The sequence below is a fragment of the Chiloscyllium plagiosum genome, unplaced genomic scaffold (genome assembly GCF_037043375.1).
Source record: "Chiloscyllium plagiosum isolate Xiang-an unplaced genomic scaffold, Cpla_swu_hap1 HiC_scaffold_7, whole genome shotgun sequence".
NCBI classification, from domain to species: Eukaryota; Metazoa; Chordata; class Chondrichthyes; order Orectolobiformes; family Hemiscylliidae; genus Chiloscyllium; species Chiloscyllium plagiosum.
The window spans coordinates 54,894,881-54,921,483 of record NW_028270145.1 but is presented as its reverse complement, the minus strand read 5'-3'; the positions used below and the strand labels follow the sequence as shown (position 1 = coordinate 54,921,483).

At 41.4% G+C, this 26,603-nt stretch overlaps 1 protein-coding gene across 1 annotated transcript in view; it reads right to left on the bottom strand.

Annotated features, from left to right (window-relative positions):
* col28a2a (collagen, type XXVIII, alpha 2a) overlaps nucleotides 1-26,603 on the bottom strand; it is a 128,692-nt gene that overhangs the window by 20,066 nt on the left and 82,023 nt on the right. Inside the window, exons 20-29 of the mRNA XM_087988564.1 lie at nucleotides 21,964-22,035; nucleotides 20,693-20,761; nucleotides 20,364-20,435; nucleotides 19,341-19,409; nucleotides 17,851-17,919; nucleotides 9,413-9,481; nucleotides 7,663-7,731; nucleotides 4,308-4,376; nucleotides 2,291-2,359; nucleotides 2,070-2,138 (exon numbers count right to left, since the gene is read on the bottom strand). Coding sequence (XP_087844690.1) covers nucleotides 2,070-2,138; nucleotides 2,291-2,359; nucleotides 4,308-4,376; nucleotides 7,663-7,731; nucleotides 9,413-9,481; nucleotides 17,851-17,919; nucleotides 19,341-19,409; nucleotides 20,364-20,435; nucleotides 20,693-20,761; nucleotides 21,964-22,035 — 696 coding nt within the window. The remainder of the gene's footprint in view (nucleotides 1-2,069; nucleotides 2,139-2,290; nucleotides 2,360-4,307; nucleotides 4,377-7,662; nucleotides 7,732-9,412; nucleotides 9,482-17,850; nucleotides 17,920-19,340; nucleotides 19,410-20,363; nucleotides 20,436-20,692; nucleotides 20,762-21,963; nucleotides 22,036-26,603) is intronic.

Genomic DNA, 26,603 nt, shown 5'->3' with positions numbered 1-26,603 from the left:
ATGGATCAAACAGGGGGGCATAAGACGCTATGAGGAGTGAGGGCTTGACTGCCTGATAGCCTTTAATACAACAAAGCTAGCATTCTAATTGGCGTGGGCCTTTAAACCAGCCTACTTTGGTACTCACTGTTTTTCACTGGAAGTTAAATGATTTTCAACAAGGTCCAAGCACAGGCTTTCTAGTTAGAGTTTTAATTCAGCCAATCACACACCATAAAATTCAACCTCCTCCTTACTAACTCTCCTCTGTATATATTTGAATGCAATTTACCTAATTAGTTCTCAACATCAATTTGCCTTCTTACTTTTAACCCCTGGATATTTAACAACTTATTAACTGGATTAGATACGAACACTCGCTTACCTCCATTTCCAGCTCAGGCCTGCCTCCAGAGACAATGGACTTGAATCTATCTCACCCTCCATCTCTAGAACAAAAATATGGGCATGGCGTGGCCCTTGTAAAGCATTTCAACTCAGCTTCCTGCATCCTCTATGAAAATCCAGCCCCATACTTTACTTCTAGACTTATGTGGTCTTCACCCTCAGTTCTGAGGAATCGGTCATGTCCAAGCTGAGGCTGATACATTTGGATTGTACATCATTGACCAAACATCTCAACAACATTCAGACAATCTACATGACTGCATAAGGAAGGGAGGTCATGTCGGAGTTGATCACTTTAACATTACCATGCTTTTCCTCAGCTTTTTGTATCATGCTCCAGTTGCATATGACTACCATCTAATTTTGCTTTAATATTAACCTGCTCTGTGTGGAGTGAGATCCCACACCTGACTCTGCAGCACCTTGCTGCCAGAGGGTGAGCATGTTTAACTTTCATGTGATTACTTCTGAAGGGACCGGCAGCATTTTCTCTTTCTGGTGCAATTGCAGGGAAATGGGCAGAGTCCTGTGGCTTTCCTGGAGATTCTCCAGCTGCCTGGTACTTTCCATGATCCAGATGGTGTCTGTACATCTCACATTCTGCCTGGTATATGCCCCACAGTTAATTAGAGTCATAGAGTCAAGAGATGTACAGTACAGAAACAAACCCTTCAGTCCAACTCGTCCACACCGGCTAGGTATCCTAAATTAATTTGATCTCATTTACCAGCACCTTGCCCATATCCCTATAAACTTTTCCTATTCATATACTCATCCAGATGCTTTTTAAATATTATAATTGTATCTGCCTCCACCACTTCCTCTGACAGCTCATTTCAAACATGCACCACCCTCTGCATGAAAAAAGCAATTCCTTAGGTCCCTTTTAAATCTTTCCCCCCTCACCTTAAACCTACACTCCCTAGTTTTGGACTCCCCTACCCTGGGGAAAAGACCTTGTCTATTTACCCTCATGATTTTATACGTCTCTACAACGTCACCCCTCCAACACTCTGGGGAAAATAGCCCCAGCCTATTCAGCTTCTCCCATCAACTCAAACCCTCCAGCCCTGGCAACATCCTTGTAAATCTTTTCTGATCCCTTTCAAGTTTCACAGCATCCTTCCTATAGGAGGGAGACTGCACAATATTCCAAAAGTGGCCTAACCAATGTCCTCTACAGCTACAACATGACCTCCCAACTCCTATACTCAATTGCTCTAAACAATAAAGGAAAGCATACCAAACACATTCTTCACTATCCTATCTATCTGAGATTCCACCTTAAAGGAACTATAAACCTGCACTCCACAGTCTCTTTGTTCAGCAACACTACCATTTAGTGTCTAAGTCCTGGCTTGATTTGCCTTTCCAAAATGCAGCACCTCGCATTTATCTAAATTAAACTCCATCTGCCACTCATCGGCGTATTGGCCCATCTGATCAAGATCCCGCTGTTCTCAGAGACAACCTTCTTCGCTGTCCATAACCCATTTACCATTTAACTTGCTCTGGGAGAGATCAGACTCTACTGTCTTGAGGAGGTTTGCATCATCTTGTAATTAACAGTGACAATATCCCCAGCTGGCACGCAACTGGTGGAAAGGGACAGCTTTGCCTGTCAATAGGTAGGTGTCAATCTGGCCACTGGACAAGGGGTAGACCACAAATTGGCCATTTACCTTAGGTCCCATGAGCCCTTCTCCTGGTGGTCCACGAGGTCCTGGCAATCCTTGTACACCTACATCCCCCTGGTAGATAAGGATCATATTAATGGCAATACTAGTTTCAATTCTGTATTCAACAATGATAAATTTAATAGCTAAAAGCTAAATCACAACTCTTCTGTGATCATCGACTCCACAAAACATTTAATTTTGTTTATGGCATTGATTGTAGATACCTTAGGTCCCTGAATGCCTTCACCTGGAGGGCCTTGAGGACCAGGTGGTCCTGATCTCCCAGATATTCCCTAAATTATAAAAGAAGGATCCAGTTAATCTGTTTCACATAAGAAAAACTAACACTTGTGTAAAATCAATTCATACACATTCAATTGCAATTGTACTTGTGCACGGACATCCCCAGGTGCAAACAGGTTCCATTTTAGAGTCCATTCGCAAGCTCATTTGTATGCAAGTCGGAATACAGGGCAGGACAATATAAAGTAGCCATTCGTAAGGACAGGAAATGTTTGTATGTCAGACATATAAAATTACTCACCCAAATGGGATGGTGTTCAAAAGTATGAACACACCTAAGTCAGATATTTGTCAATCAAGGACCTTCTGTAATTTGTTTATTTTCTTAGATTTTTCCCTTCCTTTAAATTACTTGTTTCCTAAATTTATTTTGTTGAATGAGTTTTGTTTAGATCAGGCAACACAGTTGCAAATTCGGGGAAATGGGTGAAATGAGGGAAGAGCTGAAAATGTGTTGCTGGAAAAGCGCAGCAGGTCAGGCAGCATCCAAGGAACAGGAGAATCGACATTTCGGGCATAAGCCCTTCTTCAGGAATGAGGAAAGTGTGTCCAGCAGGCTAAGATAAAAGGTAGGGAGGAGGGACTTGGGGGAGGGGTGTTGGAAATGCGATAGGTGGAAGGAGGTCAAGGTGAGGGTGATAGGCCGGAGTGGGGTGGGGGCGGAGAGGTCAGGAAGAAGATTGCAGGTTAGGAAGGCGGTGCGGAGTTTGAGGGATTTGACTGAGACAAGGTGGGGGGAGGGGAAATGAGGAAACTGGAGAAATCGGAGTTCATCCCTTGTGGTTGGAGGGTTACTAGGCGGAAGATGAGGTGCTCTTCCTCCAACCATTGTGTTGCTATGGTCTGGCGATGGAGGAGTCCAAGGACCTGCATGTCCTTGGTGGAGTGGGAGGGGGAGTTGAAGTGTTGAGCCACGGGGTGGTTGGGTTGGTTGGTTGACCTTGGACATTCTCGATCGCCAGACTATAGCAACACGACGGTTGGAGGAAGAGCGCCTCATCTTCCACCTAGGAACCCTCCAACCACAAGGGATGAACTCAGATTTTTCCAATTTCCTCATTTCCCCTCCCCCCACCTTGTCTCAGTCAAATCCCTCGAACTCAGCACCACCTTCCTAACCTGCAATCTTCTTCCTGACCTCTCCGCCCCCACCCCACTCTGGCCTATCACCCTCACCTATCGCATTTCCAACGCCCCTCCCCCAAGTCCCTCCTCCCTACCTTTTATCTTAGCCTGCTGGACACACTTTCCTCATTCCTGAAGAAGGGCTTATGCCCGAAACGTTGATTCTCCTGTTCCTTGGATGCTGCCTGACCTGCTGCGCTTTTCCAGCAACACATTTTCAGCTCTGATCTCCAGCATCTGCAGACCTCACTTTCTCCTCGAAATGAGGGAAGAGCAAAATAAATGGGGGAAATCCAATATGAAGCATAAAACCTTAGGCTGTCTTCTTATTCTGCATTGAGTGTAACTTTACCATAATAACTTTACTTAATAACTCCTTAAATCATCAAGCTTTTTGACCACTAAAAGGTTCATCTACATGGGTGGCACGGTGGCACAGTGGTTAGCACTGCTGCCTCACAGTGCCAGAGACCTGGGTTCAATTCCTGCCTTAGGCGACTGTGTGGAGTTTGCACATTCTCCCTGTGTCTGCCTGGGTTTCCTCCAGGTGCTCTGGTTTCCTCCCACAGTCCAAAAATGTGCAGGTTAGGTGAATTGGCCGTGCTAAATTGTCCGTAGTGTTAGGTGCTGGGGTAAATGTAGGGGGATTGGTCTGGGTGGGTGCGCTTTGGCGGGTCGGTGTGGACTTGTTGGGCCGAAGGGCCTGTTTCCACACTGTCAGTAATCTAATGTTTGCTGTAATCTCTCGCTAGAGGGCCTGCCGATGCAAGTTTTTAGTGAAGGCATAAAGCATGCAATCACAGCTGATGGTACCTTTTGTCCTTGAATCCCTTCTCCTGGTGGTCCAGGTAAACCACTTGGGCCTCTTGCTCCTGGATCGCCCTAAAACACAAGATATATCATTAAGAATCATTTTGTTATTCATCAAAAATGCAGCAGAAGGAATATGACATATACTCAGTGGTTATTACAATGAAATGTGAACTAAGTTAGAAATACCTCAATGCGGTTAGTTTTTGCAGAGGTGTAAGAAATGAACTAAACAAAACAGAAATAGGATCCCCTTCTGGTGAGATCCTATTTAGTGAAGATGGATCACTGGACCCAAAACGTGAACTGTGTTTATTCTCCACACTCTCTGCCAGACTTGCTTCCAGCAATTTCTGTTTTTGTTTCCCTTAAGTATATATTGGCTTTTAGTGGTAGAAATGCCAGCTGGGAAAAGCCTGCAACAGACTAGTCTAGAATATTGATGCTAAGAGTTTCCTTGAAGTGCTCAGTAAAGTGCCATCTAGCACTATAACAGAAGATTTACCATTTACCTGTAACAATTGAGTGAGGTGTGTTGGGGAGTTGGGCGGTGGGGGGGGGGGGGGGCGGGAGGGGGTACTCTTCATTCTTCATTGACTGTACTTTTTAAAATTTCTGGGATGTGGGTATCATCGGCTGGCCAGAATTTATTGCCTCTCCCTAGTTGCCTTTGATGATAGTGAGCCAGATTTTTATAGGATTTATGAGTATCTGGAAAGGCACTGCTTGATTAGGGACAGCCAGCACGGATTTGTGAAGGGTAGGTCTTGCCTTACAAGTCTGATTGAATTCTTTGAGGAGGTGACCAAGCATGTGGATGAGGGTAGAGCAGTGGATGTAGTATACATGGATTTTAGTAAGGCATTTGATAAGGTTCCCCATGGTAGGCTTATGCGGAAAGTCAGGAGGCATGGGATAGAGGGAAATTTGGCCAATTGGATAGAAAACTGGCTAACCGGTCGAAGTCAGAGAGTGGTGGTAGATGGTAAATATTCAGCCTGGAGCCCAGTTACAAGTGGAGTTCTGCAGGGATCAGTTCTGGGTCCTCTGCTGTTTGTAATTTTTATTAATGACTTGGATGAGGGAGTCGAAGGGTGGGTCAGTAAATTTGCAGATGATACAAAGATTGGTGGAGTTGTGGATAGTGAGGAGGGCTCTTGTCAGCTGCAAAGGGTCTTGGATATGATGCAGAGCTGGGCTGAGGAGTGGCAGATGGAGTTCAACCCTGCCAAGTGTGAGGTTGTCCATTTTGGAAAGACAAATAAGAATGCGGAATACAGGGTTAACGGTAGGGTTCATAGTGAGGTGGAGGAACAGAGGGATCTTGGGGTCTATGTTCATAGGTCTTTGAAAGTTGCCACTCAGGTGGATAGAGCTTGTAAGAAGGCCTATGGTGTATTAACGTTCATTAGCAGAGGGATTGAATTCAAGAGTCGTGAAGTGATGTTGCAACTGTACAGGACTTTGGTTAGGCCACATTTGGAGTACTGTGTGCAGTTCTGGTCGCCTCACTTTAGGAAAGATGTGGAAGCTTTGGAGAGGGTGCAGAGAAGATTTGCCAGGATGTTGCCTGGAATGGAGAATAGGTTGTACGAGGATAGGTTGAGAGTGCTAGGCCTTTTCTCATTGGAACGGTGAAGGATGAGGGGTGACTTGATAGAGGTTTATAAGATGATCAGAGGAATAAATAGAGTAGACAGTCAGAAACTTTTTCCCCGGGTACAACAGAGTGTTACAAGGGGACATAAATTTAAGGTGAAGGGTGGAAGGTATAGGGGAGATGTCAGGGGTGGGTTCTTTACCCAGAGAGTGGTGGGGGCATGGAATGCGCTGCCTGTGGGAGTGGTAGAGTCAGAATCTTTGGTGACCTTTAAGCGGCAATTGGATAGGTACATGGATGGGTGCTGAAGCTAGGACAAATGTTCGGCACAACATCGTGGGCCGAAGGGCCTGTTCTGTGCTGTATTGTTCTGTGTTCTATGTTCTATTTTTAATGAATAGCTTCAAAACTGGGATGTTTGATTTCAGGGTTTAGACTGGTTAATTGATCACAGAGGTGGAACGCACTATCCTTAGTTTTCTGGCCCAGTTGATTAACAGTGTAATGCTTCAGTTGGGCTGATTTGCTTGTGTTTTTTTTGTCTGCTGTGTATATTGCATGTGTGAATATTCTGTTAAGTGTGTGCATATTGTATGATATTGCATGTTATTGTATGGAATTGTATGTCTATTGAATGGAATTATACATGTGTTGAATGGATTTGTACATACATAGTATAGAATTGCATGTGCATTAGATATTATATGGAATTACATTATTTTGTATGGAATTCTAATACAATTTGAGCTCAGTTACACACACTTCTGTACACAAGCCTAACCAGATGTGGGGAAGGGAAGTGTGCTATCCCCAAGTATGAACCAGTGAGTGATGCCAGTTGAGGCTCTCTCCGCACCTTATTGCCTTCACCTGTGGCTTCCCTACTGGAGCCTGGGTTATAATGCATTCAAGGTCTGTGTTGTAATTGGAAGCCGATCCTGAAGTTCCCATGTGCCTCTAATGCTAGTTTCAGATAACTGGTGGCCAGTGGAATTCCAGCAGAATTGAGACAGTGTTTTAAAGCTACTGCCCTGGCCTCTTGCTGCTAGGTGAGATAGATTAAAATCAGCCAATGATGTTTTCTCATTATTGCTTCAAGACGAAACAGGTCGCTCTGCTACAACACGCATTTTGCTCGCGCGAATTTGCTGTAACGATTGATGAATTATGGACAATGTTTCTAAAGGGCGAACTTTTATCACGTGTGCTGGCTGTAACTTGAATACATTGCCAACACTTTAAATGCTATTCCTAAAGCGCAATTTTTCTATAATGTGGGGTTGCACAAGAACGTAACCGTTGTATCATAGAAGAACTACCTCTACAAAATTTATAACATGTCATCAGGCTGATTAAATGAAAGCAGATAGATTTTATTTCCAAAGAACTGTGGATACTGGAAATCAGAAACAAAATCAGAAGAAGCTTTTCAAGAAATTTTTAATTTTATTTCCACTGTCCTCAACAAATAACACATCAATTGCAGGAAGTCAAGGTGCACATCACATAAAATAAAGAAAACATTGTAATGAAAATCCCAAAGTAATATTTACTTAAAGTGCCTTTTTTGTTGAAGTTACTTAATCTGGTTAGTCACGTTTGAACTGCTACACAGTTTTAATAGCAAATAAAAGTAAATACTTTTAATTACATGTAAACTTCCAATCCTGTAAATACATGTAGTTCATTAAACTTACATAATTTGACTGTAAAATGCTAAGAATAATTCAATATATCTTATCAAGTATGTTTACATACCTTAGGCCCTGAGAATCCAATTCCGATAGGTCCCTGTTCACCCGTAGGGCCTGGGAGGCCTGGCAAACCCTTTCGATTAGAGCATAAAATATCTTTAGTTTTTCTCCACCAACATCCATTACATTTTCATTATGGACTTTTATTAAGGATGAGCATAATATTATCAGATGCCCAGAAAAGTGACTGTATGAAAAGTACATTGGAACATAAGATTTAGAAGTAGGAGTCAATCTCATTGCATCCTGAGCCTGCCCACAATCATTGCTGATCTTCTGCATCAATATTTTTTGGCTAATAGCAGCTGTATTGAGTTTTTTGAGAGAGCTTTTTGCTGCAAGACCCAGCATGCCTTTACATGGCTTCCAATCAAACTCACTTCTAACTACCTACACTTTTCAAAATGGTGTCTCTCTCTCTTATCCTCACCTGTTCCCAGAACAGGTTCTTGCCACTGCAGGAGTTGACTGGCACCCCTAGTGCTGGTACCATCTTTAAAACACCATTGTGCACCCAGGCAAACACTGTCAGCTGAGAACAGCCCTGCACGACCGGGCTTTTGATTTTTGCCCTGGTTCACGGCAGATGGAGGGAAAATTGGTGTTTCATTCTGATGGCAGAGACCTAGAGGTCCTGCTAGAGGGGATAGTGCCCAGGACAGCAGAGGAGGTCACATCACCTGACCATGCCAGTCTGGTCCAAGGTTGTCACCTGGGTCATTTCAGTCTCAGCCTTTGGAGAAATACCCAACACTGTAGGAGGAATAGCAATTACCCTTTCCATTGCTCCAATGTAAGTGCCAACATCTTCTCTCCAATATCTCATGCTCACTATCTCTGCTACTGCACCCACTTCCCACTGAGGCTCATGCTCTATCACTCAGCACTGTCTGCAACATCTCCCCTCACTTGCTCTCACCTTCCCCAATCCTCAACACCAGCAACCCTGCACAACCTCCTTGCTGCTTATTCACTCACTCGGGGCACCTTCCCAGCTGCACCAAAAGTTACTCACTTTCACCTCCCTTAATACTTGCCTCTCTCTCATTCCAGGATAAACCAGCCTCAGTAGGACAGAAAGAGTCAACACATGTGGAGAACTGCCTAACATTCAGTTTCCCATCCCTTTCGTGGGCAACACCCTGACCCTGACTGCCTGAGTAGCTGACTGAACTCCATTTGCAGGATATCATTTTCCTTCCTGCCTATGCCATTAATGCCAACATGGACAACAACCTCTGGTTGCTCACCCTCCCCTTTCAGAATGTCCTGTGTCCCACTCAGCGACATCCTTGAACCTGGTAGCTAGGAGGCAGCCCACTTGGAGTCTCATGCATGGCCACAGATGTGCCTCTCTGTGCTGCTGACTATAGAGCCCCTTATCACTATTGCTTGCCTACACGTCAACCCTCCCTGCTGAAAATAGAGCTAATTTTAGTATCACTGATTTGGCTGCTGCTGTTGCTTTCACTTGAGGGGCCTTATATGCACACACGCACACACGCACACACATCCTCTCCCCAACTAAACAGGATCTCTGTTTGATGGGGCAAATGGCCACAGAAGACTCCTGCATTGCCTGCTTATACCCACTAGTCTTCCAATGGTCTTGCAATGCATTTCTGTCTGTGTGGCTCTTACTTGTGCTAAAGGTGCCATTAATTTTAAAATAAATTATGGTATTTTATTAACAATGGTAAAGATTCACATGCACCAAAACATAGGTTTTCAATGTTACATTTACAGACACTTACAGGTGCTCCTGGGTATCCATCTCCTTTTTGTCCGATTGGCCCTGGAGGTCCTGGGTGGCCACGATCACCCTAACATCGAATGTCAATAACATAGTGAAATGACTTCACATATTTGATGGCAATAGGTTGCACATAATTTTGTTGTAAAATAGACAGATTTTCCAAAATGATGATCTTCCATGATCCAAGCATAAATACAAAATAAAAGTGTTCTGTAGGTCAGATTCAATTTGTCCATCAGGGATTCTATTCAGTCTTCTGAGGATGGTCACTAACTGTAAGTAAATATTTTACAGAGATAAAGCTCAGAGAAATTTGTGACCGATCTCCAAACAGATTGATTTGTAAAGGCAATCAGGCAAAGTTTTACAAGTCCCTGCCAGCAGGTTTCCAGGCAATGGGGCTAATTAAATTATTGGGTCACCTCTTGCTGCCTCCTGCCCAATCCACTATTGTACAGGGGCACAGCAAGACTTAACGCTGTTTCCCTATCCTTGCCTTTGTTGAAGTCCTTAAGTGGCCAATTAATTCCCCTCAGCCCCCTTTGTGAAAGTCACCCTTGTCTCCTGATCACTGCATTACTCCATAGCACTGCCACCCAACTCCCAGGATCTATTGCTGTTAGTGAGGCGGTGGACCAAATGGAAATTCTCTTTGCCAGTGAGCTACCTGGAGATATCCACGAGCTGTGTGCAGCTCATGCTTCTCATGGAAAGAAGTGCAGACATCCAGCATCAGCTGGAATCCTATTCCAGCCAAGTGCTAGTCTTGTGTGTTTCATAAATTTTAGGTTGTAATCTTGGTTTTTAAAAAATCTCAAACTAAATATTTATCCTGGTTTCTTTCTCAGCATACAGCCTTAGTTAAGCACTTTTGGCTAGGAGTGAAATCCATGCACATAGTATTGCACAGTGACTTTTTCCAATATATGGCTTATCCTCAGATTTGTTTATTTTGCCTGATTGATTTGTAAAGGCAATCTGTTGAGAGATTAGGCAGAAATTTCTCTGAGCTTTATCTCTGTAAGATGTTTACTTATGGTTAGTGACTATCCTCAGGAGACTGAATAGAATCCATGACAATACAAATTGAATCTGACCTACGAAAACACTTTTAATTTTCTGTTCAAGCTTGGATCATGGAAAATCTTCAGTTTGGAAAATTTGTCTTTGTGACTTTATATTTTGTTCTCACTGTTCACATTAAATATATCTGATGCTTAATATAAATGCCTTGCAGTCTCTGAGGCCTGGATATTGCCTCCTCAAAATGGTTCAAGCTGTAAGGCTTCAGGATCATCTTGCAAATAATCCAACAGAAATCACATAAGACAAAAATTACATGGATCAGAAAGGTTTAGAGGGATATGGGCCAAGTGCATGCAAATGGGATGAGTTCAGTTTGAGAAAGCTGGTTGGCATGGACGAGTTGGACTGAAGGGTCTGTTTCTGTGTTGTAAGCCCTATGACTTTATCACTTGTCTGCACTTTGTTCCCCAGGGTAGTGTCCTAGGCCCTGTCATCTTCAGTTGCTTCATCAATGACCTTCCCTTCATAAGGTCAGAAGTGGGTATGTTGACTGATGATTGCACAATGTTTAGCACCATTCATGACTCCTCAAATACTGAAACAGTCCATGTTCAAATGCAGCAAAATCTAGACAATATCCAGGCTTGGGCTGACAAGTGACAAGGAACATTTGCACCGCATAAATACCAGGCTATGACCATCATCAATAAGAGACAATCTAATCACCACCCCTTGATATTCAATGGTGTTACTATCACTGAATCCCCTACTATCAATATCCTGGGAATTAATTTTGACCAGAAACTCAACTGGACTCACCACACAGTGCTACAAAAACAAGTCAAAGGCTAGGAACATTGCAGCAAATAACTCACCTCCTGACTTCCCAAAGCCTATCCATCTACAAGGCACAAGTCAGGAGTGTGATGGAAAACCCCTCACTTGCCTGGATGGATGCAATTCCAATAACCTGTTTAATTGGCACCACATCCACAAGCATCCAACCCTCCATCACCAATGCTCAGTAGCAGCAGTGTGTACTATCTACAAGATACACTGCAGAAATTCAAAGATTCTGAGACAGCACCTTCCAAATCTACAACCATTTCAATCTAGAAGGACAAGGGTAGCAGATACAAGGGAACACCACCACCTGCAAGTTCCCCTCCAAGCCACTCACCATCCTGACTTGGAAATATATCATTGTTCCGTTTGCTGGGTCAAAATCCTGGAATTCCCTCCCTAAGGGCATTGTGGGTCAACCTACAGCAGGTTCAAGGTGGCAGCTCACCACCATCTTCTCAAGGACAACTAGAGACGGGCAATAAATGTTGGCCAGCCAGTGATACCCACATCCTACGAGTGAACAAAAAATAAGGTAGTTTTTCACTTTGCATGACAGAGTTAAATCAGTGATAGTAAGTCAATAGAATGAAAAATTGAGAGTGGCCCGTTGTCTCACAAACACACATTCTACACTATCACAATGTCAAAATCACCCCTGTGTATATTAAAGGAATGTAAGTTGTTCTGGACACCATTATTTGTTAACCACATGGAATATGGTGTTATAGCCCTGCAGCAAAATAACATGTTCCTAACTTTTAAAGCTCCAATGTGGGCTCATTGAAACTGACTTTTCCTTTAAAAAGTAGACAATGTGCTGCAAAGATGGTTACTGAAAGTCAGATGACTGAGTTGGTGTATGCAAAAACTGACTCACTGTCCAACAGAGACAAAATAATGTATTCCAGACAAAAATATGTTTATACATATATTCTGAGACCACTTCAAGACACTTCCCAATTGAGTGTGTCATTTTCGAAAGGAAGGAGGATATTGTCTTAACCACGTCAAGATGAATGTCTTCAAAAAATGAAGCAGTCCATGATTAATCAACCTAAGATAACTGCCATATTTGCAAAGGAACTACATTTGTGAGGAGTCACATAGTAAGGCAGCCATGCTTGTCCCTTTGTAATCGTATAATACTGACTGCAGAAAGTCAGGCAGCAGCAGAAAAGGCAATAAAACGTATGTCTTAATAAGAACACCAAACTAATAGAAATGGATGTCTGTAACATCGCAAGATCTCCAAGCTTGTTCCTTTTTGCATTCACTAATATTGTAAAGTGACAGTCCTGTATGGTAAAACACTCCACAGATTTACAACCATCAGAGATAAAAGTCCACTCCATCTGTCTTAAATGGAGGACCCATTTTACTCTAAGATTATGCCCTGTGGTCCTAAACTCTTCCACAAAGGAAAACGATTTCTCCACACCTATTTTTCCAATTCATTTGTGAGATGTCAGCGTCACTGGCTGGACCAGCATTTATTGCCTATTCCTAATTGCCCTTTAGAAGGTGCTGCTGAGCTGCCTTCTGGAACTGCTACAGCCCATGTTCTTCAGCCTCTCAGAAACTTACATGTTTCCTTAAAGTCTCCTCTCATTTTTTTAAACTCTAGTGAGTACAAGCCCAACTTCCACAATTTCTCCAGGTAAAAAGTCCCTTTAAACCCAGAATCAGCCTTGTGAACTTTTTCTGGATTGATTACAGTGAGAGTGTGTCTCTTGTGATAAGGGGACCAAAACTATTCACAATATTCCAGGTGTGAATTGACTGGTGTCTTGTATAGTTTTAGCAAGAGCTCTCTATTTTTATACTGTATTCCTGTGAAATAATGGACAACAGTCCATTGCCTTCTTTATTACCTGCTAAACGTGAATGCTAGCTTGTTATGTTTCATGCACAAAGACCTCAAGTCACACTGCACTGCAGCTGTCTGCAGTCTTTCTCCATTTAAATAATATTCTTTCTGCCACTCTCAGCCACATGGCATAGACTGTCCATCCAAGCTAAAATGATTCAACCTGCCATTTGCCATTCTTGGCTGAGGATAGTTTGTTATTATCTTCTAAAACAGTCTCCCCCATTGAAAGTTAGCATCCTGTCAGCAGCTTTGCTGCAGACACTTGAATAGCTTTGAATAGGAATCTGAAGAGAGATAAAGGTAAATGAATGTCAGACTCCGAAGGGAATTTATAAGAATGGTTAGTTAATCTTTATGTGTACAATGGAATCATTCATTTGTAAAATTTAATTTGAAATATTCTTTTTCTACTGGCATTTATTTTTGCATTAGTGCAAGGTAGATGCTGTGATGGTCAGTGAGAGAGAAGGCAAAGTATAGGATAGATGGTGAATGAGGAATTGGGGTTCAGTTACTGATTGCACTTGTTTAAGATCTTCTGGGACATCCTGTCTAGAAAGGGTGGCTTACATTGGTCCTCATTTTCTTTTCTGCTCTTCCTTATTCAGCATCCATTCTCCAGTTTTTAAAGCCCTACACAGCTGGTAACAAGGGCTGACCTTTACAATGCAGGGGGGTTTCAGCATGAACCAGACCTCCAGGAAAATACTGATACCCGCTGTGACTAACACAGCAGGGCTTCTCCAGACTGGTCCACACAGCAAAGGCATTGCTTCAACAAGCCAATGGTTTATGTTTCAAGTGATGAGTGTTTAATGGCTGCCACAGACTGGACATAAAGACAGAGGTAGAGGTCACATGATTACAAACCAGCCAGTCCATTAGGTACCTTTACATTTTCTTAAACATCATTTCTGCATAAAAGAAGCAAGAACTAATTATGTACACCATCATTTGCAGCTAGAAGTTACCCAATGTACATAATCAAAAAGAGAATCAATATTCTTAAACAAAAAAATGTGTTGACTCCAGTCAGTTCTACTCTTGAGAGGCATGTACATCATACATGCATTAGATTTGTATTCTTCCTGTTCCATCAGGAAACCTGTACAATTTGATTGCTGGCTATTCCTCTGGTAACTATTCATTCATAGTCGTATCTGGGATGTGTCATTACTGTGGTGAGAGCTGTTAACAGGGTAAACATTGTTGCTGATCTATTTCTGTTGCTGGGGAACAGTGACCTCTGGGACCAAGGTTATTCTGTACTCTGTGGAGGTGACCAGCTGCCTTCAGCGAAAGCACAGCTTGTCTAACTGTACGTAATGTCTGAGGTTGTGGATATATCTGATCATTCACATTCAGCATTCATTATCAAGGTATCAACTGCTCAGCACAAAACCTAAGTTGTCATATGGACTTACTCCTGTTGAGAGCATTTAACATTTGCACTTTGCTAAATATGTCAAGTCACTACCAGAGCTGAGTATTGAATTGATAGTTCAAATGAAATTTTGCTTTCCATTGTTCCACCTTGATTTTGTCATTCATACCTGTTGTTACTTCTGGCTTCAATAGATTTACCACTTTTGGTAGATTGTTAGATCGGTTGCAATGTGACATTAGTCTTTAAACTAGATTGCTTCCCATTTCTTTTGTAGGTATTTTTCTGAACTCGAAGAATTGCTTGTTTAAATCGGTGCTAGATTTCTTTAGGATTATCTGGCAAATTTTCACTGCTGCCTCTAGTTTTGTATATGACTTGTGACAGTGTGAAGATAATGTATGGGCTTGAATTTTCAAGTAATGTAGGAAGTGGCTGAATTCTTCACTTGTGAATTGAGAATTATTTTTCATCGCTACTATCTGTATCACTTGAAGATTTGCATCTTGTTGAGTACTTTGTTTGATTTGAGAAAGATATCTGCCTTTCAGATTCTGTGCTGGGTTAATGACTTCCAGAGCATGTTGACGTGTTGCTTCTCGTTGAATATGGAAAATTTCAAGCACTATCTTAGGACCCTTAGCTTTCTCCAGTGCTGTATATCTGTTTCCCATGCCTGTTCATCGCATCCAGTTGATACCTCAGCAATAAAGTAAAATTCTTCAGAGATAATTTACAGCAGATACAGGAAGTTTGAGGAAGATATTTTAAACTGGCTTGTGTTTGAACTCTACTATCACTCAGTCTCTTTGAAATAGGTACTAATTGAAAAGCTTACAAAGACAATAGGCACACACTTTCTCAAATCCAAGCATAACATCATCTAGTTTGCATTAACACCCTGCAGAAAAATGTAACTGACTGTTCTTGCTGCATTAGAAATTGATCCATGTCCTGTCTTTCTGGCATCATATAGCAAGATGTCTTCACCATCGACATCATAGTACCTTAGCACTGGTGCTGACATTGTTAGCTCTTTGATTCTAGAAAATGCTGCTTTTTGTTGGTTCCACGTCGACTGTGCATCTTTTGCAATGAACTTACATGGAAGTTTACACTCTGATGATAAATTATGCATGAACTTTATTAGATAGTTCTTAAATCCAACAAATTGCTTTCACATCTGTTGATCACTGCACCTCTACTACAACTTTCAACTTGTCAGCATCCAGATGAAATTCTTTTACAGTCAATACATGGCCTATGAACTTCAGCTGCATCTTTTCTTGCTTACCTTCAGGTACACCTGGCAAGCTGTCTCTAGCAGTTCCACTAGATTCTGATCATGGTCTGCAGTGTGGCTCCATAGACATACTCAAGCAGATCATCCATAATAGCTTCCACTTCAGGAAGATCATTGACTGTGTGTATATTTCCCAAATGTCACCCAAAGTGTACTTAGAAAACTGCTGCTTTCATCCGACTTCAGTTGCCAGTGACCATACTTTGCATCAATAGTGGTAAAGACCTTTTCCGTTAGAGGTTTAACATAATTTATTCAATGGTTGGCAGGGGTAATGAGATATCTTTAAAGGTTTGAGGTCCTTTGGATCTATATATTCTGTCAGTTTTCCAGGTTCTTTCACTATCATATTATAAATTCAGTCCGTATTGTCACTTTGTTGATTACTCCCTTCTTCTCCAATTATGTCTGGTCTTTCAGGTTATATGTGAGGGTCTCTGGAGCAGACTCTGGGTTGGTCTGACACTCTCATCACTTTGAGGTGATATTTTTGTAATCCTTTAGGATCTGTTCAATATTCAATGGCTTATTGTCTTGAGAAATACTGCTATCATCTCCTGGCATGTTTAGGGATACTAGTCCAAACTTTAGACATGCTTCAGTTGGAGTGAATGGACTTTGCTTAATGCCTACAGTCTGGAACTCCGCATCTTCTTTCTTTCCAAAACCAGTAAATTGATTTAGTTTCTTCAAATGAGAGGACTGCATTCTCCATGTGCATGATGTCACCACAATATTTACATCTTGCCCATTCATCTTGGCCTTCTGCTTACTTTTCTGTAAATACTTCTTCCTTTTTTCCAATATGTTGTTCTCGTTCAGCCTAGATTGTCTCTCAGCATAATGCAAAGCTTCATTTGTTCTCCCATTTATAGGCTCGAGTTAATGTTTATGTCCACAGCTTTCTTGAGAACAAATTTGTTCTCCCTCAGCAGATTTCTTGTGCCAAAGACAATTCCATCTCTGATGAGATCATTCCTCAATTGTCCAATCTCTCAGGATCCAGCTAGATGTATCAGTGCTAATGATCAATAGATTCCCTCTTCCCCAGAGTTCTGATATTCAGCACATACTATTCAGAAGTAACATTAATGAGGCTCAAGGTGTGTCTTTAACAGCTTCAACATTTCTTCAGTCTGGCTTTTCTGAACCTCAGTGACATCTAGACTGCAATACAACTGTAGCACCTTTCCCCCCAGCTCTAATGTTTATGTCCACAGCTTTATTGACAACAAATTTGATGCTATTATTTGTGCAGATTTTTAAAAATCAATTCGGTTGCAATGTTTTCTTGTCACTGAGAAAATGCAAAACATTTAAATTTTGTCTCTGTTCTCCTTTCATTTCCACAGCAACAGGGAGTGGAAAGTCTGTTGCTATTTTAACTCAACCAATAATTCCAAGTTGCAATAACATAAAGGCAAATTACTGTGGATGCTGGTGAGCTAAACTAAAAGCAGAAATTGCTGGAGAAACTCAGCATGTCTGGCAGCAGCTGTGGCTAGAATCCAATTATTTGAAATTGTGTTTCAACCCTCACAGTGCTCGACCATTGATTTATTATAGAAAGACATTGAAGGTAATTTTTGAATTGAACTGTTACCTCTGCATACAAATCGAAATGATCCTGTGGATTTTAATTGCCCACCTCTATCCAAAGGAGTACAATACATTTAGTCCCAATAGTCTGTTCTCCCAATCAGTTAGACTGTGACTGATTTACACCCTAATTCAATATACCCACCCATGGTCCTTTAGAATTTTTTGTTTTCAAAAATCCATCAATATCAGTTTAAAATTAACAATTGTTCTTGTACCAACAATTCTAAGTGAAAACCTAAACCTCTATAATGCTAATCAATGATGCGTAAATTCCTAATTTCAGTGAAAATGACTATATGTGCATTTAGTACTGTTCACTGAATTGTACTACACTTTTCCACAAATACCAGAAAACCATGAGATTTTGTTTTCTCATTTTTGAAAAAGATATAAAGTAACTCTTACCTTAGGACCAGGAATTCCAATTCCAGTTTCACCTACAGGGCCAACGGGACCAAGGGGACCTGGGTCACCCTGTAAAAAAAACAGATTTAAGAATGATCTATTAATCAAATATACGTTTGTGTAAGTTCTGTTGCATTCTGTCTAAAAGTGATGAAAAGATGATAAGTTGCTTCCAGGACCTTCTTGCAGGACCAATTGATCCATTTAGGTAAGACAGGAGGCATCCAAGTGAGTTGGCTCTTTAATATGTGTTTTCGATGGAAGAAACTGATAAAATAACTCTCATCTCAATGACACGAAAATGCCCGATTTCAGTTTATGGACGTATGATGTTATACATAACAGCAAAATCTGATCAACTAATGATAGATCAATTAATTTATTTTTGTTTTGATTTTATGTTCATATTATTTTAAATGTTTACAATAATTTAAATATTTTGCTTGCTGTTGGAATTCAATTTAGTAAGTTGATATAACCGAATTCTTAATTTTTACATTCAAATATATGTCTTCTTCTTATGCAGCCCCTCATGACCCAAGGATGACTTTCATTCAATCCGGAGTTGTGGGTCCTGTGGTGACTAAACAGTCCATAAGCTTGAACTGCACACACTGCCGCACATGGGATAGGAGATGTTTGAAGAGGCAAGTGGATGGGAGGCTTTGGTTTTTACACACCTTTTCCACTGTTTGTGCTTGACTTTCACTTGGATTTATCAGAGATACTCGAGATTTATTGCCACATTCACAAACACTTCTTCTCTAGTCTGATAGTCTTGGGTAAGAGATTCCCATGAGTATGTGGGGATATTGTATTTTTCCAAGGAGGAACTCCATGTAGAAAATTAACTGAAATGGACATCTCAATTTGTATATTCAAATAAATGCAAATAATATTGAATAGATAGAACAATATTAATTAAACAATTCAAAATTGCTATAATGATGAAGTTGCAGAATATTTGTTAATCATTAATTATGCTGATGTCAGAAATTACATTAGTTAATATTAGAATTATTTTGTCTGTTGCCTGTTGTGAAATTTAGTTCAGAATTTTACCTCACGGTATGTAAAGATCATTTTGGGAGTCCCACTTATGTCTGCATGCCCTAGTTTGGAGTTTTGGATAGTGATGGTAAAAAATTCCAATTTCTTTTTCTCACATGGTTGACCAGGAACCTCTCGCGCTCTCAATGTCTGCCACTGATCGATGTTAGAAAGATTTCCAGGTTGATTGTCAATTTGTTTGGCCACATTATGAATCCTCAGACACAAAGCTCACAGATAGAACTAAAGCCCAATTCTCCTGACTCAGAAACAAGCACATCCCCATTATGCCACAAGACCTATTCTGCCATGTATGACATGCAGAACTGTGAAGCTGACTTTGATGTAGTGTTAGAAAACAGTTGACTTTTTGACTTGTTCACCAACATTTTTTTCAATGAGGCATTAAGACTACTATAATGTCATACACTTGTCTCTACCTTAGGTCCCATAATGCCACGACCTGGAAGGCCTGGCATTCCTAGGCGCCCTGCAGCACCAGGTTCACCCTGCAATGTGAATTAAACAAAACAGATTATTAACAATCTGATGCAAAATATGAATAAAATTCTTAATAAATAATCATTGTATTGCGGTGAGTACTATGGTATGTTTCACCATAGGAATGACATTGTCAATAGCAATTACATTTACTTCACCTTATTAATGTTAGGAAGAATTGGTCCAATAAACTTTCCTGGAAATACATTTCAGTGTCAACGCTAAGTTGCAGATGTGAGCTTGCTTCTGCTGATCTTTCATGAATGTCATGCTGTGTGTTTTATTTTAATATGAATAAAAATGGCATGATCACAGCATTTTAACATGCCAAAAATCAGCTTTTCACAATCCTCTAATAGATGATGACACAAAGCTCTCCTCCATCACAAGTTCTTTCTCCTCATTAACAGCCTGCAAGCTGCTGTTATGCAGTGTGTAGTGTGCTGGTCCTCTAATAGCTTCCATTCAGAAACATGTAAAATCTAATGTCCTCAAATGTGTCTTCAAATCTCTTGATACTCTTTCCTAACATGCTCCATAACATTCTCTAGCTCTCTGCTCCATTGTGCACATACTATTTCTGATAAAAGTCTGTTGTGTCTTATTCAGTCTTATCCCCCTGCTGTACTTTTGAGGCATCCTTCCCAAACACTTCCACATCTCTATTTCTTTCTCAAATTGTCTTTTCAATCAAGCCATCTATTACCTACCCTAAGCTCTGCCTTCTTTTACCAGTCAGTATTTGGATTTTGCATCTGTTTCCAGCTTGTGGATCACTTGGAACATTGGTTACATTAATAGCCATTGATTGTGTAAATGAAATTCAAATTTGCACTTTTATCTCAGCATGAAACATTTGAATTTGGTTGCACACAAAAACATGAACAATTACCAGATGGCATGGCTTGGTGAAATTCAGTAATGCTACAAAGCACTACAACTCAGTACAGAAGTGAACTTGCCTTTGGTCCCATTGGGCCTGTCAATCCGGGTGGACCGACCAAACCTCGCAGTCCCCTCTGACCTATATCACCCTATACAAAACAAAATGACATATTTTTGAGAAAGAGCTCTTTCCTTTTTGTATTACTGGACCATAAATAAATGTTTATCTTCAACTTCTTGGTGTAATCTAATGCAGCTGATTGCTAGCTTTTTGAAGATTCTAGAATTGATGGACTGGGGTAGTGCCAATCTGCTGCATTACTGTATTAGTGGCAATAGGGAAAGCGTAGGCCATATCTCAGTACAAACACTATGTCCTGTTTGTTTCAGATTTAAGGGATTTTACCTTCTCTCCTTGAATTCCAATGCCCGCAACACCTTCAGCCCCTCGTGGACCTGATGCTCCTGGTTCACCCTAAGATGGCAACAAAAGGAAGGACTGAATGTTCAGCATTTCCTGTAATAATTTTAAGATCATTTACCATATAGAGATCACAGCTGATTGTTTAAATTTCCATTTGGATTCAGGATCTGTGAACAGATAATGCAAGAATTAATTAAGATAGCCTGATTATCCAAATGATAACTGAAACACCGGTGTTCATTGTAAAGCTGGAGCTGTTATAATAATAATGTTAGTATAGGAAATGGAAGTATTATTTTTATATGCATATGGCTGTTTCTCAGACTCATTGAACTGGATATTACAAAGCACGTAGTTCCCACATTCACATCACTGGCCCCTGCATGGAGCCTATGCATCATCTTCATGATTGGTCTTGTGACAACCATTTAATGTTGGAAGTTAAGTTAATTGCTTTAAAGGTGAGATTTCTGCCCCTTTCTCAGGTAGAAGTCCTGCCCTAGTTATAATGTACCAGTGAACAAGACACTGGAGTTAAAAATTGAGTTGAGTACTAACGCAACAAAAGTATGTCACAGCTAGAAAAAACTCAACTTAAACATGGACAGTGCAAACATATGGCTTTGTGGGGGACAAAACAAAACTTGGGCTGTCTTAAATAGTCAGACTAACTTAAATGTTGCAATGTGCAATCTTTTGAATTGATGATTGACGATCACTTTCCTAGTTAGGGCATTAGTTTACAAGAATATCTGGTGGCAAGCAAATGGAATTTCACGTCCTTGGTACAGGCCTATTTCTCCAAGTTGCCAAGCTGACTGGTTAATCATTGTCACCTTGAATAACATGGTTCTACTTAATCAAATGTCAAATTATTAACTCATTATTAACAGAGGAGATGCCCAGCAGTCTTCCAGTTACTGCCCAATAAATACTGGGAAATAGCCAAAGAACAGGATGCAGCTTGAAAGGTGAAAAAAATGGGATGGCCCCATTAAATACAGGAGAGTTGGTCACCCACATTTTGTCCCACAATAAAGCTCTTCTTGTGACTGGGAATTGTGGAAGGTAAGGAAAGATTGCAAGTATTAGCTCATTCTGATTTGTATTGGTTTTATACTATGCTTTAAACTTACATGTTCTACAGTCAGTTGCCATTTTCATTTTTCTTTCACTGCCAAAACTACCATGAATACCATTTTACGGAGCATCTGAAGCTATCATAAGTGAAATAAGTGTAATCCTAGAATTACCTTTTGCCCTGGAGCGCCATCTTCTCCTGGAAGACCAGGTAGGCCTGCCAATCCAGAGGAGCCAGGTTCACCCTAACAAACACAAAGATCAAAACCTTAATGGAGGAACATCAGAATATGCCGAGTGAATATGCCGAATCATTTCACTTATATGCTTCAATGCAAAAATCATCTACTGCAGTGGAAACGAGGTCAGCCAATTGTTATAACTTATGGCAGCTCTGGATAACTCTCTGAGCACCGAAGATTGGTAGAATCAGCACCACATTTGAATAATGAAGGCCATATTGCTGTGTTTGTACTCGGTACTTTTCCAGGGGAGAGTGAACTGTACACAAACAAAAATTGTTCGAAGAGCGGCACGGTGGCTCAGTGTTTAGCACTGCTGCCTCACAGCGCCAGGGACCCAGGTTCAATTCCAGTCTTGGGCGACTGTCTGTGTGGAGTTTGCACATTCTCTGTGTGTCTGCGTGGGTTTCCTCCGGGTGCTCCGGTTTGCTCCCACAGTCCAAAGTTGTGCATGCCAGGTGAATTGGCTATGCTAAGTTGTCCATAGTGTTAGGTGGTTTAGTCAGAGGGAAATGGGTCTGGGTGGGTTACTCTTCGGAGGGTCAGTGTGGACTGGTTGGGCTGAAGGGCCTGTTTCCACACTGTAGGGAATCTAATCTAATAAGAGCTTAACATACATGGAAGCAACTGTGGAGCAAAATCAGAGTTAACGTTTTGGAACAGAGGAAGGGTCATTGTACCCGAAATGTTGAGACCATAAGACACAGGTGTAGAAATTAGGCCATTCAGCACATGGAGGAGAAAGTGAGGACTGCAGATGCTGGAGCTCAGATTCGAGAGTGTGGTGCTGGAAAAGCACCAGGCAGCATCTGAGGAGCAGGAGAATCAACATTTTGGGCATAATCTCTTCATCAGGCTTATGCCCGAAACGTCGATTCTCCTGGTCCTCGGATGCTGCCTGACCAGCTGTGCTTTTTCAGCACCACACTCAGCCCATGGAGTCTGCTCTGCCATACAATCATGGCTGATAAGTTTCGCAACCCCATTCTCTCACTTTCTCCCTGTAACCCTTGACCCCCTTGATACTCAAGAAGCTACCTATCTCAGTCTTATATATACTTAATGACCTGGCAATGAATTCCCTTCGTTCACCACTCTCTGGCTAAAGAAGTTTCTCCTTATCTCCATTCGAAGAGGTCTTCCTTTATTCTAAGGCTATGCTCTTGGGTCTTAGTCTCTCCAAACAATGGAAACCTCTTCCCAACATCTACTCTGTTCAGGCCATTCAGTATTCTGTATGCTTCAATTAGATCCCTCTCATCCTTCTAAACTCTGTCTAGTATAAACCCAGAGTCCTCAAATGTTTCTCCTATGCTAAGCTTTTCATTCCTGGACTCTGTTTGCTCTCCATAGATGCTGTTAGCTCTGCTGAGATTTTCCATCAATTTCCATTTGTGTTTCTGATTTATAGCATCTGCAGTTCTTTCGGTTTTAAGAGAGTGAATGGTTCTACGTGCAAATGGCAAGTGGAGTATGGAACATAAGAATTGCTAGGCAAAAGACAACCAAGGTCCTGTCCTGGCAGCTTCATGATAAACCAGCATGGGAGGGACTGGAGGCCATCAAGAAAAATTCATGGTCAGGGCCCTTGGTAAAAGAGGGGGAAAAGTCCAGGATGTCCAAATATTGTTTTGAAGTTCATGGATGTTCTCCCTTGATGAAACAAGATAGCCTGTAATAATCTACAAAAATTCAAAACTTTACCCACTTACTGAAAATAAGAATTAAATTGCTAGACTAAAGGAAACTGGAAGTAAAATGAATGAAACTTCGAAGAAAAGCAAAAGGTAATAAAACCTAAAAGGTAATGAGGTAGGATTTAATCAGCTTAATGGCAGTCTTGGCCATAGATTAGATCTTTGGGGAACTTCCATCAGCTTTCTGAGGGAAGCCCACTCCAATAAAGTGTCTATCAGGTAGTTAACAGGTCACACTTAATCCTAACCCAGGATTTATGTGGAGGTGCTGGTGTTGGACTGGGGTGGACAAAGTTAAAAACCACACAACATCAGGTTATAGTCTAAAGGTTTATTTGAAGGTACAAGCTTTTGGAGTTACTGCTTCTTCATCAGGTAACTAGTGGGGCAGGATCATAGGACACAGAATGTATAGTAAAAAATCAAATGTCATACAACTGATGCAATGTATTAAATAAACCTAGACTGCTGTTCAGTCTTTAATCACTTAGACTGGGTTGCAGGTTTCGATTAATATGTAAATCCCAGAACTTCTTTCAAGTCACAGTCCCAAGACAACTGAAAGTTTTATCATCATAAAAAAAGTGATATCTCAGCTCAGACAATGCATTAAAAGTGTGAGGTTAGAGTCTGTCTGAATCCCAACAATGAGTCAGACTGGTTCTATTTCCAAAGAAAGAATTTATAAAATGTCACATGGACTGACTGCCTACAGAATGTGTGCTTTACGAACAAATCAAATTTATCTGCAAATACAAATTCACCCCGTAGACTGACGTGTATGTGGGAGAGACAGAGAGACAGACAGAGAGAGTCTGTGTCTTTGATAGAGTGTGCATGTGAGTGTGACAGAGTGTATGCCTGTGAAAAGGTGTGAGTGTGAATTTGTGTGAGACAGAGCATGTGTATGAGAGAGGCTCTGTGTGAGTGTGATCATGTGTATGCACACAAATGCATATGTAGTGGGGTCACTGCAGTATGACATGAACACAAGATCCCGGTTAAGGCCATCCTAATGTGTACTGAACTTGACTATCAGCCTCTGCTCAGCAACTCTGTGTTGTTGTGTATCCTAAAGTCCACCTTGGAGGATGGTCACCCGAAGATCAGAGGCTGAATGTCTAGACCACTGAAGTGTTTCCTGACTGGGAGGGAACATTCCTGTCTGGCAATTGTTGCGCGGTGTCCATTCATCCACTGTCATAGCATCTGCCTGGTCTCACCAAAGTACCGTGCCTCGGGGCATCCTTGCCTGCAGTGTATGAGATAGACAACGTTGGCCGAGTCACACGAGTACCTGCCACACACGTGGTGGTTAGTGTTCCCACGTGTGATGGTAGTATCCACGTTGATACACTGACACGACTTGCAGTGATTACCATGACAGTGTTGTACAGTGTCATGGTCGATGTTGTCTTGAAGGCTGGGTGGTCTGCTCCGAACAATGGTCTGTTTAAGGTTTGGCAGTTGTTTAAAGGCAAGAAGTGGAGGCATAGCGAAGGTCTTAGCAAGGTGCTTATCCTCATCGATAATGTGTTACAGGCTGCGAAGAACATGGTGTAGTCTCTCAATTCCTGGGAAGTACTGGATGCTGAAGGATACCCTATTGGTCATATCCCATGTCTACCTCCTGAGGAGGTCATTATAGTCCCTTGCTGTAGCACATCGGAACTGGCAACCGATGTCACGCTACAGGTGGCCCCACTACACTCTACATCCACACACGCAGTCACACACTCACTCTTTCACACTCACACACACCCTCTCTCATACACACATTCTCTGTCACACATAAGCGCATGCACACACACACACAAATACTCACACCTTCCTAGAGGCATATACTCCATCACGCTCGCGTACATATTCTATCAAGAATGCATATACATGCACACACAAGTCTATGGGGTGACTTTGTATTTGCAGATTTGTGTTTGCAGATACATTCTATTTTGTTCAAAAAGCACACAATCTGTAGGCAGTCAGTCCATGTGATATTTTTATAAATTCCTACTTCGGAAGAAAACCAGACTGACTCAAGGTTGGGATACAGGTAGACTCTAACCTCATACCTTAAATGCATTGTCTGAGACAAGATATCACCTTTTTTTTCTAAACTTTACTCAAGGATTGAGGACCTAAGGATGAAATCCTATCTGTGCAGAGCTTTTGGTCAATGAGAGCCTATTAGCTCTTCACTGTTAACAGCATCATTGGGTATGGTGGCAACTGCAGGTAATTGACCATGGCCTTCCCGGAGTATATGAGAGATACCAAGGCAAAGATGAGTTGAGGGCAGGAGGGTTTTTGCAAAAGAAAGTGGAGCAGGGAATTGGAAAGGACTTTGAGAGGAACCGCCCGCCACTTTCCCAAGGCTGGATCTTTCAATGAGGGACCCTGGGAGGCCACTTACAATCACAACAGGGTTTGTTGGGTGACTTTTATGAGGCAAGGGAGAGGCATGTGGCTCTAAGTTGATTATTGGTCACCACTAAATTGCAGTTTCAGGAACAAGTGGCAATAAATGGCTTAGTAATTACCCTAATTGACATCTCACTAGCAACAGGCAGGTTCCAGCTTCAGGCTGTCCCACCTTCAATTTAATTGGGGATACTTTTTGTGATGCTAGAAATCTGAAATGCATTCCCCCACCCAATTTTCCTGCTTCCAGCCATCATTCCAGTTCAAGCATACACAACTAAATTTCACCCTATGTGAGAGAGGAAAAGAGCAAATTCTTAAACTGTGCAATATTTATCAGAAAGAAGAACTTAACTTTTTTTTTCTTTTTATTTCTGGAAGTTCTTGCACACAGAAGCAAAGTTTTTTTCCCTCCACCATCAAATCACTGTGACTTTTCTTTTGTATTTAACT